An 18,251-nucleotide genomic window follows, 5' to 3' on the forward strand; every position below is an offset into this window, starting at 1 on the left:
TCCCTGGCACCAGGCCACAGCAGTGGCTGCCCCACCTTCTGTTAGTCCCTTATAAAGGGAAAAATGACTGTTAGGATCCCCTTCACAAAACTCTTTTGTTATTTGTCTGATGTCCAGTTCTGGGGACTTTTAAATTTTTGTTACTTTGTTTACAGGTCAAGATTATTTTTTAAAATGGTTGGGTTTTTATTGTTTACAGCTTAAAACATTGAACTTATACACTTTGTTTACAATTCAGAATGTTTCCCCCTCTTTGTTTACAAGTGAAAGGTAGAAAAAGTGGGGGAGAGGGGCACCTGTGATGCCCCTGAACCTCCCAGGTCAAAGGTCAGCTGAGTCTTCTAACAGCTTGCCGGGAAGGTGGCTCAGGACTGGGGTTCTGTGCAAACACCACCCACCCCTACCCTGTGCATACTCTTGGGAGGCAGTTTCTGAGATTCAAATATCCACTTCACTGCGTGTGCCAAATCCCACCAGCCAGGTCCCTGGCCCTCTTTACCCAGACTGACCCCTGCCCTTGAAGGGCTGAGAGGCCTGTCAGTGGGGAGAGTGTCCTTGCTATGTCCTAGGTTCTGTAGATGCCCATCTCTGGGGTCCCCTTCCAACAATGGCCCTCTTTCCTGTCTGTGTAAATTGTTCCGTGAAGCCGCGCTCTGTTTTGGGAATAAACTTCTATAGAAAACACTTGTTCCTCTCTGTTTCAGATGTAGCATGGCTGTTGTGAATGATTCACCCAGGATGACCTTTGTAGGAATCTGAGCTCTCCTCCCTCCAAAATATCCAGTTATTTTTAGCCCATTTCATGGGAGATTTGGACCAGGTTCCCATTTCTTTCTGAAATATGGCCTCTCACCTTGTGGTTGGAGCCTGAAGTTGAAACACAGGAGCTGACCAAGAAAAAAACCACTTTCCTGGGCTAGGCAACCACATGAGGGTTTCCTTAATGTCCAGATCCTGACATCTTTGGCCCTGCCCACTTGTCAAACCAAACCTAGGAGTTGCTACAGCAGTTCCTGCCTTACCCACCCACACTCTGACCCTTGCTGGTCTTTTCTCACTTGGGTCTGGCCAGAAGCTTGACCGCACCCAGAGGGCCCTTCAGAGATAACCGGGTTGAGCTTCCAGAGCTGGAAGGGATCCTGAATGCTCCGTTTCCAGTCTAAGCAGCCAGAATTGAAAAGGAGGCCTTACGAAGCCACTAGTGGTAGCAAATACCTTTGATCTCTTCTTCAATCCAGGCACTCATTAGGCAGAGGCAGGTGAACCTCTGTGGACTAGCCTGGTCTATGGAGAGAGTTCCAGGACAGCCAAATCTAACCGCAGAAAACTTCTGAAAAAAAAAAAAAAAAATGGAGGTGGGGTGGAAATGGCCTTGAGGACCACTGAGCCAAGACTCAGAGGGAAAATCTGAGGGTGATACTCAAAGCTTGGTGGTTCCTGGGAGACCCTACAGACCTCGATGTCCCACAGTTGAGGCTGGGGCCCTTGATTACACACCTAGGCATCCAGACCATTCAAGAAGTTCTCTTCATAAAGTGAGGCCCTTCTACAAAGCATACAGTTAGTTCCGACCATTTAGGGGCACAGAGGCAGAACACTGGCCAAGCGTAGTGCTGGCCCTTTGTTCCAGTCCTTCAGGCCCAGCAGAATGAATGCTGCAGCTCCTAGCAGAAGGTTAACAAGCTGCCACTAAACTGGAACTGCAAGCAGGGACAGATGCTAGGCCGATGGAAAGGAAATGGTTAACATTTTATTCAGTGGGCTCGCCCCGCCCGAAGAATATGGCTTAGGTTCCACCCTCAGAATTCTGATTGGTCTGATCAAGCACATCCTAGCGGTGGAGCTTAATGCCGGCCTCTTTCTCGGTCTGGTGCCACCTTCTATCCGGTAGTGGCCTCCTGGGGGAGCTGTCTGAAAAGCCATTCACAAGCTACCCCTCTGAGGGCCATGGGACTACCCGATGGGTCCGGTGAGTTGCAGGGCGCTGCCCAAATTCCGCGAATCCGCGAAGCGCTAGTAGTTCTGTGACTCCCGGCCTGGGTCAATTCAGGAAGGGAACCACCAAATCCCCGACAGGCATTTCCCGCCTGCGGAACCTTGGTTTACCGCCTTGCCGATTTTCCGCCAGAGGTTATCCATCAACAAGCGAGGGATGGGGGCGGGATCCGGCGCGACCCCTGCTCTTGAGGGTTGTACTGAATGTCCCTGGAGTTCTAATGGCGCTGCAGGGAAGTTGCTGCCTGCCAAGGAGCCCTGGCACGGGAGGTGTGCCAGCTGGGCGCGTTGGGACTGGGAGAGAAACCGCTGCAAGACAAGCTCTAGCCAGGCAGTGGACCAACAGCGGCTTGAGTCGGCAGGGTAATGCGCGTGCCCTCTAGTCGCTGCCGGCCCTTATACCCTCCCAAAGGGAGGTGCCAAGCATCAAGGCTCCGCCTCCCCCGGGCGCGTGCTGCCTGGTAGGGGAGGGAGCCCTTTAAGAAGACTTGAGAGATCTTGAAGGAGGGGAGAGGGGCATATGAGATCTCCTGGAGCCGACCGTGCAGAGAGTCTCTGAAGATCTTCCTTGCGTCTGCACTGCTCCTTCCTCCAATTGGACACCCAGGTTAGAGGGTCTTCCCAGGTGAGTTCCTACCCCTCCGGTGGGATTCTCTCCGCTGGTTATAGCCTCTCCTAGATCAGAGCTCACAGGTGAAATCTTTCCCAAAAGGCTATCTTCCTTCCACTCCAAATTTACACCCCCTGAAAGGAGAGGTGCATTCCATATGGAGTCTTCCCCCAGATCAGAGTTTCTTCTGTGAAAATTCTTCAGATCCTATTCTCTGGTAAAGTCTTTCTCTGCCTTCTGTGAGAAGTGCCTCCAGCCCAGGTCAGAACTTGCCTGGCTGTTCTGGGGGGCAGAGTTCCTTCTAGGTTGGATTGGCTTCTAAAAGCGCCTGTTCCCAGGTGAAGTAGTGGGAGCCTGTGTCTGGAGGTGAGAGCTTGGACCTTGGGAGTCCTGGTGGGTCCTGTCCTGAAGCTGCAGGGCAGTATTGCTTACAGACCTCTGGTTTGCTAGGTCTTATCTCAGAACTTGCCCTCAGCCAGCAAGGTTGTGCTCTTGGTAGAAAAGCTGGAAAAGGGACTGGACAGGAATTGGCTCAGGGAAGGAAGCAAGGGGGCTGAGAGGTAGGGGCTAGGAGGCGCAGTCAGTCTGAACCTGGACCCAGACCTGGACTTGGACTTGAAGTGGTACTCAGGGCTGGGCAGCCACACCTGAGCTGGATGGTGCAGGTCATGCTCATCCCTCTCTCCCTTCCTGAGAGACTTTGGCCCAGAAAGAGTCTTCCAGCAGCCAAAGTTCAGATACTGCCTCTGTCTGGGTGTGTGAGCGCGGGGCCCTCAGAGACCAGCAGGGTTGGACTACCCTTGATCTTTGAGCCCAGAAAACTCGGGTGTGTGGCTCTGTGGTCCCAGATAGAAGCGCAGGAAAGGTCAGACCAGGGGAATCTATTGAATGTCTATGGTCTCAACTCTCTAGACCACGGGGCACAACAGACACAGGCGCTCCTGTCTGCAACCCAAGACATGGAGCTGGAAAAGAGAGACTACCATGTGGAAAGGCCATTGCTGAACCAGGAGCAACTAGAAGATCTGGGGCACTGGGGCCCAGCGGCAAAGACCCACCAGTGGCGAACTTGGTTTCGGTAATGACGAGGGTAGAGGTTCTGGGGGTTCTGGCAGGGCCCAGACAGTCCTTCCTGTAACGGACTCTTCTTGGTCCCAGATGCTCCCGTTCTCGGGCCTATTCTCTTCTGCTCCAGTATGTTCCGGTCTTGGGCTGGTTACCCCGCTATCCTGTGCGCGAATGGCTCCTGGGTGATCTGTTATCTGGCCTGAGTGTGGCCATCATGCAGCTTCCACAGGGTGAGCTACCTTCAACGGCCTGGATTGCGAGCTCTGTGGTCTGGGAAATGCCAAACCAGGAGCCATGATGTCTAGAACTATTTCCCCTGAGCCCAGGGCTTGGATCCCCCCCTACCTTTTTGAGACCCTATTCTCCAAGTCCGCATTGCTGCCGGTTTTCTTACCTCCAGGTTTGGCCTATGCCCTCCTGGCGGGATTGCCTCCTATGTTTGGCCTGTACAGTTCTTTCTACCCCGTCTTCGTCTACTTCCTGTTTGGTACCTCTAGACACATCTCTGTGGGTAAGTGGAATCAGGCGGCCCTTTTATAGAGGGAGGTGAAGGCTGGGCAGGGCAGGGCAGTTTAGGGTAGAGGGTAGTGTAAGAGGGTAAGTGCTAGATCATTAAAAAAACAGCCGGTGAATTGCCCCAAGCAGTCCTAGGAAACTGTAGGAACTCTTAGGTTCAGAATATCTCAACGCCCTGGCTTCGGGGTAAATGATATAGTCCTTGGGGCTTGGAAGTTCTCAGAGGCCTGTCTAGCCTGCCCTTGATTTAGACTTTCCCTGTCCTGCTCCTGAAGGAACCTTTGCTGTAATGTCTGTTATGGTGGGCGGTGTGACAGAATCTCTGACAGCAGATGAGGCCTTTGTGCAAAGTTTGAACACCACAGATGATGATGCCCGTGTACAGGTGGCCTACACCCTCAGCTTCCTGGTTGGCCTCTTCCAGGTATGAAACAGCCAGCCCTTTAGTGTCTGACTTACACTGTGAAGCACCCCCATCCCACCTACCCTTGGCTGTGCCTGTGACTTCCACTTCCCCCGTCTTTCCCTGGCCACCCAACAGGTGGGGCTGGGCCTGGTACACTTCGGCTTTGTGGTCACCTACCTGTCAGAGCCTTTGGTGCGCAGCTATACCACGGCTGCGTCTGTGCAAGTCCTCGTCTCTCAGCTCAAGTATGTGTTTGGCATCAAAATCAGCAGTCACTCTGGGCCACTGTCCCTTATCTATGTGAGTGAGGGTGGGGGCAAGGGTGGGTAGGCATGCTGTGCCCCGAGACCTTGAACTCTGGCTATAACAGTACCACTTCTCAGACAGTGCTGGAGGTCTGCGCCCAGCTGCCGAATACTGTACCCGGCACCGTGGTCACGGCGATTGTGGCAGGAGTGGCGTTGGTGCTGGTCAAACTGCTGAATGAAAAGCTGCATCGGCGTCTGCCCCTGCCCATCCCTGGGGAACTACTCACGGTTCGGATGCCAGGGGATGGGTGGACAGGAAAGGGCAAGTGAGGGTAGACCTGGCCAGTCTACCACCTCAAGGTATTTGAGGCCCCTGCAACTGCAGGAGGAAGCCCTCCATTGGGCTCTTTACCATACTTGACTGCATATCTCCCTCGTGAAATGGTGATGCTTCTCTCTCACTCAATTTACACGTTTCCCATTCCTCAGAAAAAGATATCCCCGTGCCCCCAGACTTTCCTTCCTCCCCTAACTCTGCCCTGTCCCCACAGCTCATTGGGGCTACTGGTATTTCCTACGGTGCGAAGCTGAATGACAGATTCAAGGTCGATGTGGTGGGCAACATCACCACAGGGTAAGCGCTGGTCCTGGCAGGGAGGTGGGGGTAGCTAGAGCCAGGAGCATCCCCTGACCTCCCAGGCGCTCCTCCCAGGCTGATACCCCCGGTGGCACCCAAGACGGAACTGTTTGCAAAGCTCGTGGGAAACGCCTTCGCCATTGCTGTGGTGGGCTTCGCCATTGCTATCTCACTTGGGAAGATCTTTGCCCTGAGGCATGGCTACCGTGTGGACAGTAACCAGGTCTGTGTTTCGGGGCTTGTACATGGGCCCAGATGATAGGAGTGAGGTAGACTAAGGGTAAGGCTGGACTTGTGAGTGACTCAGGCTCGGAGAACAGGATGCTGGGCCAAATATTGGAGGCCCATTGACTGGGAGTGGGGGTTGGGAGTGTGTCATCCTTCACAAGTCTTCTCACACAACTCTCCCCCCCACAGGAGCTGGTAGCCCTTGGCCTCAGTAACCTTATTGGAGGCTTCTTCCAGTGCTTCCCCGTGAGCTGTTCCATGTCTCGGAGCTTGGTACAGGAGAGCACAGGAGGCAACACACAGGTAGGCCTCAGGCGTGAACATGCGTGTGTGGGTATATACGTCCATGTGGACATCCATGCTGTTCTTCCAGGGTGAGCCCACCCTGGCTCACCTTCACCCCTGCTTCTCCCCACCCTGCAGGTTGCTGGAGCCGTGTCTTCCCTGTTTATACTCCTTATTATTGTCAAGCTTGGGGAACTCTTCCGAGACCTACCCAAGGTGAGTCTCCACCCCTCCCTGCCAGGTTCCATGGCCTGAGCTAGGCCAGGCCCAGATTAGTCAGTCTAGCCCCTGTATGGGGCTCCGAGAGACAAGGTTAGGCTCATGGGGATAAAATCGATTACTAGAGGTCAAAGGTTAGAACGTCCTAATCAGCTCCAAGGGGATAAGGTTGGTGTTGTGGTAGTTGTTTGTGGGCTGGGTTCTGCCCAGGTGCTTGGCCAGTCTGGATGGGTCATGCCAGGGTGGTGGAACCTCTCATCAACCCTCATGCCACTCTTCCTGCCTCAGGCCGTCCTGGCAGCTGTGATCATTGTGAACCTAAAGGGCATGATGAAGCAGTTCTCTGACATCTGCTCCCTTTGGAAGGCAAATCGAGTGGACCTGGTGAGAAGCTCGGGAGCCCGGGACTAGGATTGGGCCCTTCAGTGCCCGTGGGCCCTTTGACCCCTGCCCTTGTCTTATCAGCTAATCTGGCTGGTAACCTTCGTGGCCACAATCCTGCTGAACCTGGACATTGGCCTGGCAGTCTCCATAGTCTTCTCCCTGCTGCTCGTGGTGGTCCGAATGCAGCTGTGAGTGAACCATTTTTGGTATCCCCCAATTCCAGCCTGGTGAGGGAGTAAGTGTCACGCTGGCTCTTCACGTCCAAAGCTTTCCTTACCTCTCTGTAGACACCCCAGGTTCCTCATTATCTTTTCTTTGCCTCTTTTTTTTTTCCTCCCCTAACTCTCTCCTCAGGCCCCATTACTCTGTCCTGGGGCAGGTGCCAGATACGGATATTTATAGAGACGTGGCAGAATACTCAGGGGTGAGTGGCAGGGGCTAAATGGGGGTGGGGTGGGGCAGACAAGACAAATGGGCCCTTTTTAATTCCCTTCCACATGGACAAGAACGCAGGGAGAGGGACAGGGAAAATGGCTCAGTGGATAAACTGTTTGCTGTATAAACATGAGGAGGACCTGAGTTTGGATCCTCAGCACCTATATGAAATGTCAGGCATGGCAGCACGCATGTCTGTAACCCCAGTGCTTGGAGGCCATGACAAGAAGATTGGCAGCCAGTGTAAGCCAATCGGTAAGCTCCAGGTTCAGTAAGAGACCCTGCCTCAAAAGCAGGAGAGCCAGGGAGGAAGACACCCAATGTCACCTACTGACCTCCACACATACACATACAGATGTATACACACACACACACACACACACACACACACAGTCCACGAGTGGAGAGAGAGTACATGAGACTGGAAGTGCTTTGTCTTTGGATCTTGGAATTTGAAGAGTTTGGGTCCATGACCCTATTCAGGGCCTAAGTGGATGGGATCCATCTTGAAGCCAGAAGCACAAACCCTACCCTGGGTCAAGAGAATAGAGGGCAGGGAGGGGGCACGGGCTGTAGGGGAGCTTTCTTGGTCTGCTCAGTGGAGATGTGAAATTCCCAGTTACCACACGGGTTATGGGAACAGTGGTTGTGTGAGGGTCTAGAATAAAATAAGCTTTCACCTTGGCCCAGAGCCTTGAAGGCCGACCGCAGGATAACGACTAGAATAAAGAATAGAGGTGTCTAGGTATGGGAGAAGACATGAGGGAGCAGCCCAGCTACATGTGGCTGGAGGTGGCCTATGTGGTACAGACCCGAATGCCCACGAAAGCCTTGGGATGTGGCTGGGGGAGGAGAGAGAGCTGGGGAAGATGTGAGTGAACTTAGAGGTTCCTCTGTCTGCGGGGAGAGAAGACTCAGGAACTGGGGGTGGGGGATGAGGACGTGTCTGAGCCAAACCACAGAACTTGGTGAAAGACAAGAAGTCAGGAAGGGCAGGACTTTTGTAACAAGGGGAGCAGGAACAATATAGCTGGGCTTATGGCCCAGGCTCCTGGAAGGGTATCTGCCACAGACCGGGACAGAGGCTGGGTAGCATGCTTCCTAAAGAAGATGCCGAGGGAAGCTCAGCCTTCCCCACTCCACCTCATCCTCAGGCCAAGGAGGTCCCTGGTGTGAAAGTCTTCCGTTCCTCAGCCACTATGTACTTTGCCAACGCTGAGCTCTACAGTGACTCACTGAAAGAGAAGGTGAGGCTGGGGTCCTCCTGCTAGGTCTGGGTGCCGGAGGTCTGAATCTCCTCATCTGTCCAGAGTCCCACCCTTCACCTCTGACGTGTGTCTCTAGTGCGGTGTGGATGTTGACCGCCTCATCACCCAGAAAAAGAAACGAATCAAAAAGCAGGAGATGAAACTAAAGAAAATGAAGAAAGCCGCCAAAAAGTCCCAGAAACAGGTGTGGTCCCCTCCGCAGCTCCCTCCTGGTCCAGCCCTCCTGTGCTCCTCCCAGGCCTAACCCCAAACCCTGCTGTGCTCCCAACCCTGGCCCCAAACCCTGCTGTGCTCCCAGGCCTAACCCCAAACCCTGCTGTGCTCCCAACCCTGGCCCCAAACCCTGGTGTGCTCCTAGCCCTGGCCCCCAGCCATCCCCTCATCCTTTGTCCTTGTCCCGTTTTCTTTCTTTATTTTTTTAAAAGATGTGAATGGGTGAGGTAAATCTTTTTTTTTTTAATTAAAAAAAAATTATATGAGTACACTGTAGCTGTCTTTAGACACACCAGATCTGATGCCAGAAGAGGGCATCAGATCTCATTACAGATGGTTGTGAGCCACCATGTGGTTGCTGGGAATTGAACTCAGGACCTCTGAAGAGCAGTCAGTGCTTTTAACCGCTGAACCATCTCACCAACCCCCTTGTCCCATTTTCTTACCCCCGTCATTTCTTGCCACTACTCTCTGTCCTTCAGCACCCCAGGGACCCCTTTTCATCCCCTAGAAGGACAGGGCAAGTTCTAGATATGTTGTCTTCCTCTCCTGTATTAGTCACTGCGAGAAGCAGAGCATGTCCCTTTCCTTGTTAGAACTTCTTCCCAGGCCTGCATCCTAGGTCCTGATGTGTCTCCTTGCCCAAAGCCAGGGGCAGTACCGGGCTGCCTGACCTGGTTGTCATATGGCACTTGGGATAGCTCTCTCACCATCCCCCCTCCCTCCTAGGCTGCTTCTTCCAAGATCTCTTCAGTTTCTGTCAACGTCAACACCAACTTAGAAGACGTCAAAAGCAATGATGTCGAGGGCTCTGAGGCCAAGGTGAGGCTAGAAGTGAGGGTGGGGAGCAGCTGAGAACCACAGAGATGTGGGTGCCCACATCTGTTGCATGAGGAAAGCCAAGACCTGCTAGTGTGGGTTAGGTGTTGGGGTAATGGCAGATGGGAGGGATTGGAATAGCGCTGATGCTGCAGGAAGACCTTCGTGATATTGAGTTTTCCTCTGGCCTTGTCTGTAGTCTCAGACAGACCTAGATGTAGCCAGACCCTACAGTCTGTGCTCATGGATAGAGGAAAGGGCTTGGGAACATTGGGCAAATCTAGAGATCAGGAGGAATGCCAAGGGTTTGTTTTTTTCTTGTTGTTTTAAAAAAATTTTTATTGGATATTCTCTGTATTTACAATTCAGGTGTTATCCCCTTTCCACCAATCCCCTCTCCCTTCCCCCAGGGATGCCAAGTTTAACCAAATATTCAGACAGGTCAGGGTATAAGACACATAAATGCCTGTGGGCATCCTCTTTGGCCCCTGGCCACTCTATCCTATTTGGCTAAAGATGGGACATGATCTCCCAGCACCCTCCTTGCGCCTTTATTAAGCTTTGGTTCAGGAGGTAACAACAGTTTGTACATGTTGGGGTATGCTTTCCTCTGTCCCTACATGTCTCTCCTATCACACCATGTCTGTGTCCTTATGTGTCCCATGCATGCCTCCATCTGTTTGCATATTAATATGCACGTTTCTGTCTGTGTCCCCGTATACTGTGTACGTGCCTTTGCTCTAACATCAATGGCCACTTAGCACATTTGGATCCCCTGCAGGTGCACCAAGGGGAGGAGCTAGAGGATGTAGTTGCCAGCAATCAAGAAGATGCCAAGGCCCCAGCCATGACCTCACTGAAGTCCTTGGGCCTGCCTCAGCCAGGCTTCCATAGCCTCATCCTAGACTTGAGCACCCTCTCCTTTGTGGACACTGTGTGCATTAAGAGCCTGAAGAATGTAAGAGGCCATGGGCAGGCTAAGGCCCCTCAAGCTATCACTTGTCTCTAACCTTCTGACCACCCCACCCCTAACAAACCAAGTCCCCTGAGCTCCCCCACTAAATCTTGCCCAATTGCTGCCTCTCTTTCTTGCTGTAGATTTTCCGTGACTTCCGGGAGATTGAAGTGGAAGTATACATCGCAGCCTGTTACAGTGCGTTGAATGGAGACAGCAGTAACAATCCAGGCAGAGGGTGGGGCTCTTCTGGTTAAGGGGTTTATTAAACGGCATAAGGAGAAAAAAAACAGGAGATCAGGGGTGTCTCGGGAGATGGGAGTCAAATAGAGCTAGGGAGAAGGCTCAGTGGATAAGAAGACTTGCAGCCCATGTACGAGGATCTGAATTCAGATCCTCAGCTCCCATGTAAGATAAGCCAGACATATCTCTACGTACCTACGACACTAGCCTTTGTTGAATGGAGATGGACGGTTCTCAGGAGCAACTTGGTCAGCCAATAGAGCTTCAGGGTTAGTTAGAAATCTTGACTCAAGAGAATAAGGTTGAGAGGGATAAGAACAGAACATTTCATACATTGCTGTGTCTTCTAGGTGCAAGTAACATGCACACACACACACACACACACACACACACACACACACACACACACACACACAGGAGAGACATGTAGGAATACCTGGGTTTCAGTAAGTATGGAAGAATTCTAGGAGTACCTGGGGCCCCAAGCTCCTAGTGGTGCTGCATGTCAGGACCTGCTCCTTGTCTACAGGTCCCGTGGTCACCCAGCTTGAAGCTGGACACTTCTTTGATGAATCTATCACTAAGCAGCATGTCTTTGCCTCTGTCCATGACGCTGTGACCTTTGCCCTCCAACACCGGAAGTCTGGCCCTAAGAGCCCTGTTTTGGTAAGCTGCCTCTGCTGCACTGAACAGTTTTTGTTAATCTGTTGCTTATCCCCAACCTGACCCCAACTCCAGGAGCCTGGTGACATTGTCCAGGGCTCAGGCCACATTGAACCCATTACTCTTCCTCCCCCCGCCGCCTGGAAGAAAATTGTTTGAGTGGGGAGGTGTGCTATTCAGGAGTTCATATATGTCCTCCAGAAACTAAGTGGAACCTCCTCTCCTACCCACACAGGCCACCAAACTCTGACTTTGCTGCAGGAGACTGCCTACCTCTGGAGGTTGTGACAGGTCACCCTCATGAACTCCCCTGCCTCTGGGCCACCTCCAGGTGCCACCTGGGACTCCGTTCCATGTACCTACACATACAGCTCATGGATGGATACCCTGGGACCCCAAGTTCAGTGCTACAGGCCTGGGGCAGGGTACTGCAGTCAGGCTGGCCTTGGCTGGGTGCTGAAGGAGCTAATGTGGGTTTACAGCTTTGGGAATAAATGTGTCAGTCCGACTTCAGGCTCTGCTGTGGCATGGTCAGGTGTGGCTGGGGTGTGGTTGGGGTCCTCAGCACAGACTCCCAATCCTTCTCATAAACTCTAAGGTAGGCAGAACTGGGGTGTAAGACATGGGGAGGTCAGGGACAGGCAGAGAGCATACCGAGTCCGGCAGCCCTGGGTGAGGATTTCACAGACAGCCCTTGAGCTCTAGCTGGGAAAACAAATAGGATCTGAACCGTAGAACAGAACTGAGCCATTCTCAGGGTAACCTGATGAAGAGGCAAAAAAGAATTGGTGTTTCTGAGGGATGTGGCGTGAACCCCTGAGCCCCAGCTGGATTTAAAAGTCAGGGTTAGGCACTGCCCACTCATAGTGTTAGGGTCCTGGAATCAGCAGAGCACTGTCAGTCAAGAAGCAGCTGACATCAGGCATAATAGAACAGAGCCTATGGTCCTCTGGGCCACTGACCCCATGATGGGAGGGATAGGGCAGTGGGCTCCTGAGCAGAAAAGGGATGGCAGCCTCATGAGTTGCCTGGTGAGTTCCATGGGGAAGTGGCGAGAATTCAATACCTGCATCTCCTGCCCAGAGCACATGAATTTCACTATTCATCAGGTATGCTCTGGGCACCAGGCTCAGTGCTAGGTACCGGGCAAGTTCCCAGCAATAGACAGAGGCTCCCTGCCCTCCAAATCACCCAGTCACCCTTCCCTGGGCTTATTTATCATGGCTTTGGCCCGTGCCTGGCACCAAAGTGTTCACAAGCCACCTATGCTCCCGCCAAAACTCAGCCGAGGAAGGCAGAGCTTTTTGTCTGTTCTGTCACGCTCCATTCTGACACAGGGTCTGGGAGCTCGGCAAATATTGTTTGAATGAACACTTGGAGCCAGAGGCAGACCTCAAACAAGAACTTGTCGGGCTGGCCTTGGATGGGTGCTAGGAGGAAGCTGGTGTGTTTTTATAGTTTGAGAATAGAGATGAATATGTAGGTAGCCAGAAAGGCTCTAAAGAAAATAACGCAGGGTCAAGCTAGAGAGAACAGACTCTACCCACCCAGGCGGTTATGGAGGGGTGACATGAGGCTCTCTCTAACCTTGACAAGGTGATGTTCTAGGAGGGAAGCCATGCTCTTACCACAAGAAAGGGTGGTGAGGGAGGCCTGCGTGAGGCAGGGACAGCAGCCAGCAGAAACCCTTCAAGGAAGCCACATTCTCAAGTGCTTGCTGTGTGCACAGTGCCGCGTGAAGCTGAGCTGGGTATCAGAAGCCCCCCACACACACACTCTGTTTTACCAGTTTGGCAGTTGCTAGCCCAATAAAGAACATTGGACTTTAAAGGCAGTGGGGCACTTAGATTAGGGAAAGATGATAGGTGGAGTCCATCCCTCAACTCTCTATCAAATGGCCAAGCTGTATCTTGAAAGACTATGAGCCCAGCTGAAACCTGCTACCTCAGAGCTGGGCCTGCTCTTGGGGGAGGGGTGTTTGCCCGTTGCCAAGGTACCCGGGTTCCGGCTCCTCAAAGTGGGCACAGTCATGCTGTACTCGTTCTTCATGCCATCGCTGTTCCTACTGGTGATGCCTGTCCCTAGCCATGGCTGGTCAAGGCCCCTCTGGTACCAAGTAGGGCTGGACTTGCAGCCCTGGGGCTGCCAGCCAGACAACCTGGATAGCTGCAAGAGCAGTCTGGGCTGCCCTGGCTACTGGATGGGCCTGGGAGGAAGTCGCCTCTACCCTGTGGCTGGGGTCACAATCACCACTACCATGATGCTGGTTATCAGCCGTGTGGTAATGCACCGGTGGCGAGCTAAGGTTGCTAAGGGTCAGGTGAGTACAGCTCTGCTCAGTCCTCTATAGTTCCTACTTCTGTCCCTTCTGCTCGTGACCCCTGAGCCCATGCTTCCTACTCAGCCTTCCTCTGATTAGCCTGGCTTAGGGCCTGTGGGCTTCCTGCCTGACCTTGTCCTCCTCCCTGTGTCCTGTTCTTGCATCTCCATGGAACCTATGTCTACAACCAGTCCATCCCTATCATTCCTCGGGGCCAGTACTCTGGTCCATCTGTCCCCACTGAATATTCATCAGGTCACCGTGGGCCCCAGGACCACCTAGCCTCTGGCGATCCAGTGAGCCATTACCCTGCCTCCTCCTCCCTAGCTCCATTGCTGTGCCCCTCCCCCCTGCCCTCCTTCATTCATGCTGTTCTTACATTTCAGCTCCCACCAGTGACCTCCAGCTCCTACAAACACTGGAAACGACAGCCTGCGGTCTCAGACCGCACCCTGGTCCTCAGGGTCCTTCACATGCTGGATGCCATCCTGCTCCACATTGAGGGCCACCTGCAGCGGCTGGCTACCCAACAACAAACTCAAATAAAAGAGTCTCCCACCCAGTCTGGGTGACCCAATCTATGCTTCTATTTCTCTGATTGTTGTCAAAAATCAGCGCTGACGTTCAGGGTAAACGGGGGCAGGGCATAGGCATGCTCCCTGGGAGTCCGACAAAAGAGGCCAGTGAAAAGAAGTTTCTTTTTTTTTTTAATTTATTTATTTTATGTATATGAATACACTGTAGCTGTCTTCTGACACACCAGATCTCATTACAGATGGTTGTGAGCCACCATGTGGTTGCTGGAATTTGAACTCAGGACCTCTGGAAGTGCAGTCAGTGCTCTTAACCGCTGAGCCATCTCTCCAGGCCCCGAAAAGAATTTTCTACTCCTGCTTTTATATTCCAGCAAAATCCTTCAAGCAGTATAGAAATTACAATGTGATTACATTGTTTTTCTACTAGTGAATAATTATTTTTTTAAAAAGTAGGTGTTCCCAATACAATACCTTTACATGAAAAAATATTTTCTGTACTACAGTACTACAGGTAAAAAAAATGTTTTCAAGGACCCATAATACATCTGTAACTAAGCAACTTGTTATAGATTAATAAAGTATGAGCAAGCAAGGTAATTTTCCCAGCCAGTATGTCTTACTGGCAGGCAATTTGTGACTTCAAAGAAAGGATTCATTACTTTGTTATTTATCGTAAGTAATCCTATAACTGATAGAATCAGAAATCTAAACATTTATATAGAAAACAGTCACATCTACTTTAAATCCTCAGAACGCATACCTTCTTTCTCGTCAGCAATTTTTATTAAATCATACCAGGAAGCTGAGGGCAAAAATGGGTACAAGAAACCAATCATCACCAGTCCAGCCTCGGTGAGTCATGTCAGCCAATCCAGCTAGATTGTTCTTGTTCCTTGACCTTAAAAAGTCCCCAGCTCAACTAGTAAGAGTGTGTTTTTCTGAACTTCAAATTGTTCCCTAAGATTTTCTACGTCAGTGGCAAAGCCATCTCAAGCTAAGTTCACTAACAATTTTATTCTTCCAAATGCTAAGGGTCATGGCCATTGCTGACAATCTACGTCCCCAAGTTCTTCTCTAGGACAGTGAGGACAGTGACAGGGTCATCACCTGCTCCAGCAGCGATGCCTGAAGGAGATCAAGCATTAATTATTGTGAGTGTCAGAGACACGGTCCAGTGAGGGCCTGGAAGCCCCTTAGAGTTCTCAGACAGTTCTTAGATGAAGAGGGATGTGAGGGCAGCAAGCAGAGCAGAGCTCCACCACAGCATGGAGCCCTCAGGGCACACAGTTCTTAGGGAAGGGGTGTAGTGGGCTGTAACATTTACTCCTTCTCAGGTCTCTGATGGGGTTGAAGAATAGATCTCCCAATTAAGCTGTTTTAGGACCTAAAAAGATAGATTTTTTTTGGATTAGAATACAAGTTATGATAGAAAATGATTTAGATACAGTGCAAGTTATGATAGAAAGTGATTTAGATACAGCACTCTGAACTCACCAATATAAAATAGATGGTAAAATACTTTCTCTAAAGTTGCCAAATATAAACGGACTAGACATTGTGAATGTAACCCCTACTTAACAGTTTTCATAATTGTTTCATATTTGTTCCTACTCTACAGTTATTATGAGAAAGCACCTTTTTATTTATACAAAAGGGGGGAAATGTTGGGGTTTGCTACTTCTTGTATTTATTTGCAATGTTCTGTACCCCAAAATCTGGTTGCCCCAAAGAGGAGCAAATTCCCACACGTACCAGCCTTTGCTGTGCAAAACTTACTCCCTAATTTAAAACCATTGGTTAGGGGCTGGGGAGATGGCTCAGAGATTAAGAGCACTGGCTGCTTTTCCAGAGGACCTGGGTTCAATTCCCAGAACTCTAGCAGCTCATGATGGTCTGTAACTCCAATTCCAGGGGGATCTGGCACCTTCATACAGACACACATGCAGGCAAAACACCAATGCACATTGAAAAAGAAATCATTATTTTTTTATTTGGTTAATTAAAAATGCCTACAACCAGTTAGCGGGGAGAAAAGGGAAAAGGTGGAGTTTGAGTTACGGGGCTGGGGGTCTCAGGCAGGGAGCAAGAGGGAGAAGGAGAAAGGAGCCATTGTGGTTGTGATAGCCGTTGGGCTGCATTCTATGAGTAGTTCCTCCTGCACGGCCCTGACAGATTGTCAGCTGGTGCCAACCTGGGTTTGTTGAAGCTATAGTGCACAGGCTAGATGGGCAGGTAGTCCTGGGCATCACTGCCCCCTTGGTGGGGTAGTACCCACTCCTTTGTTTCTAGCTCTGTTCTTGCCTTATCTCAGGGAGGAGGACAGGTGAAATCAGGACATGAGACCTACTACCAGAAAGCAGCCCGCTCACTTTCCTTTCCTATCTTTGCCTCTGTTCCCAGGGGATCACTGTTCTGGGTTCCCAGTAGTTGCCAGTCTTTAGATCCTTGACTCCTCTCCAGCCTCCCAATTCTAACCCCATCCTCACTCTCCCAGCTTAGGCCCCTAGAGCCCTAAGCTCCGACAAGAAAATCAGCAGCACATGCCCCTGTACACATTGTAGTAAGGGAAACAGGAGAGAGGCCTGCTCAGAATGAGGTGGAAGGGGAGGAACTGACTCCCACAAAGTTATCCTCAGATCTCCACAAGTTCACTGTTGGGAATACACTGGCCTGCTCATGTTCTGTCTCTGTCTCTGTACTGACTGGTTTGTGTGTCAACTTGACACAAGCTGGAGTTATCACAGAGAAAGGAGCCTCCCTTGAGGAAATGTCTTCATGAGATCCAGACGTAAGGCATTTTCTCAACTAGTGATCCAGGGGGGAGGGTCCAGCCCATGGTGGGTAGTGCCAGCCCTGGGCTGGTAGACCTGGGTTCTATAAGCAAGCAAACTGAGCAAGCCAGGGGAAGCAAGCCAGTAAGTAACATCCTTCCATGGCCTCTGCATCAGCTCCTGTTTCCTGACCTGCTTAGGTTCCAGTCCTGACTTCCTTTGATGAACAGCAATGTGAAAGTGTGAGCTGAATAAACCCTTTCCTCCCCAACTTGCTTCTTGGTCTTGATGTTTTATGCAGGACTAGAAATCCTAAAACAGTCTCTCTGTCTTTTTGACTCTCTGTCTCATCTCTGATTCTCTGTCTCTCTCTAACTCTGTCTCTCTCTCTCACACACACACACATACACACACACATATACATAAACAGTTTTGGTTGGAGAGATGGCTTGGTGGTTGAGTATATCCTGCTTTTCCAGAGGACCTGAATTAAGTTCTCAGCACCCATGTCAGGTGGTTGACAACTCATTGTACCTCAAGTTCCAGGGGTTCTGACACCGCTAGCCTCTAAGGTCACCCACACTTATGAGCACATACCCACAGACACACAGACGCACAGACACATACACACACAATTAGAACCAAAATGAATCTTAGCCAAGCATCTATCAGCACTCAGGAGGCAGAGACAGGTGGATCTCTATGGATTTAAGGCTAGTCTGATCTTTAGAGCAAGTTTCAGCCTAGTCAAAGCTACATGCTGAGACCCTACCTCAAATTATAAATTAATAGCAGCAAGAATAACAAATTAAAAGTTTTTTATTCTTTATTTTGTTTTACGAGTATGGGTGTTCTGCCTGCATGCATGTCTGTGAACCACATGTATATCTGGTGGCCAGAGAGGCTAGAAGGGGTGTCGTATCCCTAGGACTGAAGTCACAAAAGGTTGTGAACCACCATATAGGTGTTGGGAATTGAACTCAGAAAGAGCTCTACTTCTGGACGAGCAACCAGCAGTCCTAACCACTGGGACATCTCTCCAGTCCCTAAAATAAACTTTTGAAAAAATGTGTATTTTTCCTGGTACTTTCTCACTCTCTTCCTCTTTTCTCCCTCTGTCTCTCCTCTCCCATTTCCCTCCATCCTCTCTCTCCATGTGACACATATTCACGGCAGGCCTCTTTCTCCTCTCTCTTTCCTCTTCCTCCCTCTCTCTCTATTCTATACTTAAAAAAAAAATGTGTATTTTTAAAATGGAGTAACCAACTTGTAATTTGGCAGATGCCTTTTGTTTTCGTGCTGAGACTGTGAAGATAATTCAGCCTTCTCTGTAACATGGAAATCTGGCTTTAGTTGTTGATTGTTTGGGAAAATTATTTTGTTTTTCTTAACCCATTATTGACAATGTTGCATAACTGCTATGCAACATTGT

At 50.7% G+C, this 18,251-nt stretch overlaps 2 protein-coding genes across 4 annotated transcripts; both read left to right on the top strand.

Annotated features, from left to right (window-relative positions):
• Positions 1 to 1,705: 1,705 nt before the first annotated feature.
• SLC26A6 (solute carrier family 26 member 6) lies at positions 1,706 to 12,489 on the top strand. Of its 3 annotated transcripts, none has more exons than XM_080934514.1 (21): positions 1,706 to 1,969; positions 3,518 to 3,683; positions 3,764 to 3,903; positions 4,074 to 4,184; positions 4,465 to 4,613; positions 4,731 to 4,895; positions 4,979 to 5,131; positions 5,395 to 5,477; positions 5,556 to 5,703; positions 5,898 to 6,011; positions 6,132 to 6,209; positions 6,501 to 6,596; positions 6,678 to 6,784; positions 6,951 to 7,020; positions 8,186 to 8,278; positions 8,376 to 8,483; positions 9,242 to 9,334; positions 10,113 to 10,289; positions 10,430 to 10,484; positions 11,059 to 11,195; positions 11,428 to 12,489. In XM_080934514.1, exons 1-21 carry the CDS (start codon positions 1,948 to 1,950, stop codon positions 11,440 to 11,442), a joined length of 2,280 nt encoding a protein of 759 aa, XP_080790640.1. In that variant the 5' UTR covers positions 1,706 to 1,947; the 3' UTR covers positions 11,443 to 12,489. The 3 variants fall into 3 exon arrangements, with proteins under 3 accessions (XP_080790640.1, XP_080790641.1, XP_080790639.1); XM_080934515.1 differs by having other exon boundaries at positions 1,706 to 2,620; positions 11,428 to 12,487; XM_080934513.1 differs by having other exon boundaries at positions 1,706 to 3,683; positions 11,428 to 12,487.
• Positions 12,490 to 12,704: 215 nt separating this feature from the next.
• On the top strand, positions 12,705 to 14,084 carry TMEM89 (transmembrane protein 89; the record flags this gene model as incomplete). The annotated part of the gene is made up of 2 exons (XM_080934880.1): positions 12,705 to 13,512; positions 13,899 to 14,084. Exons 1-2 carry the CDS (start codon positions 13,222 to 13,224, stop codon positions 14,082 to 14,084), a joined length of 477 nt encoding a protein of 158 aa, XP_080791006.1. The 5' UTR covers positions 12,705 to 13,221.
• Between the last annotated feature and the right edge of the window lie 4,167 nt (positions 14,085 to 18,251).

The sequence above is a fragment of the Micromys minutus genome (genome assembly GCF_963924665.1).
Source record: "Micromys minutus genome assembly, chromosome: 21".
Classification (NCBI taxonomy): Eukaryota; Metazoa; Chordata; class Mammalia; order Rodentia; family Muridae; genus Micromys; species Micromys minutus.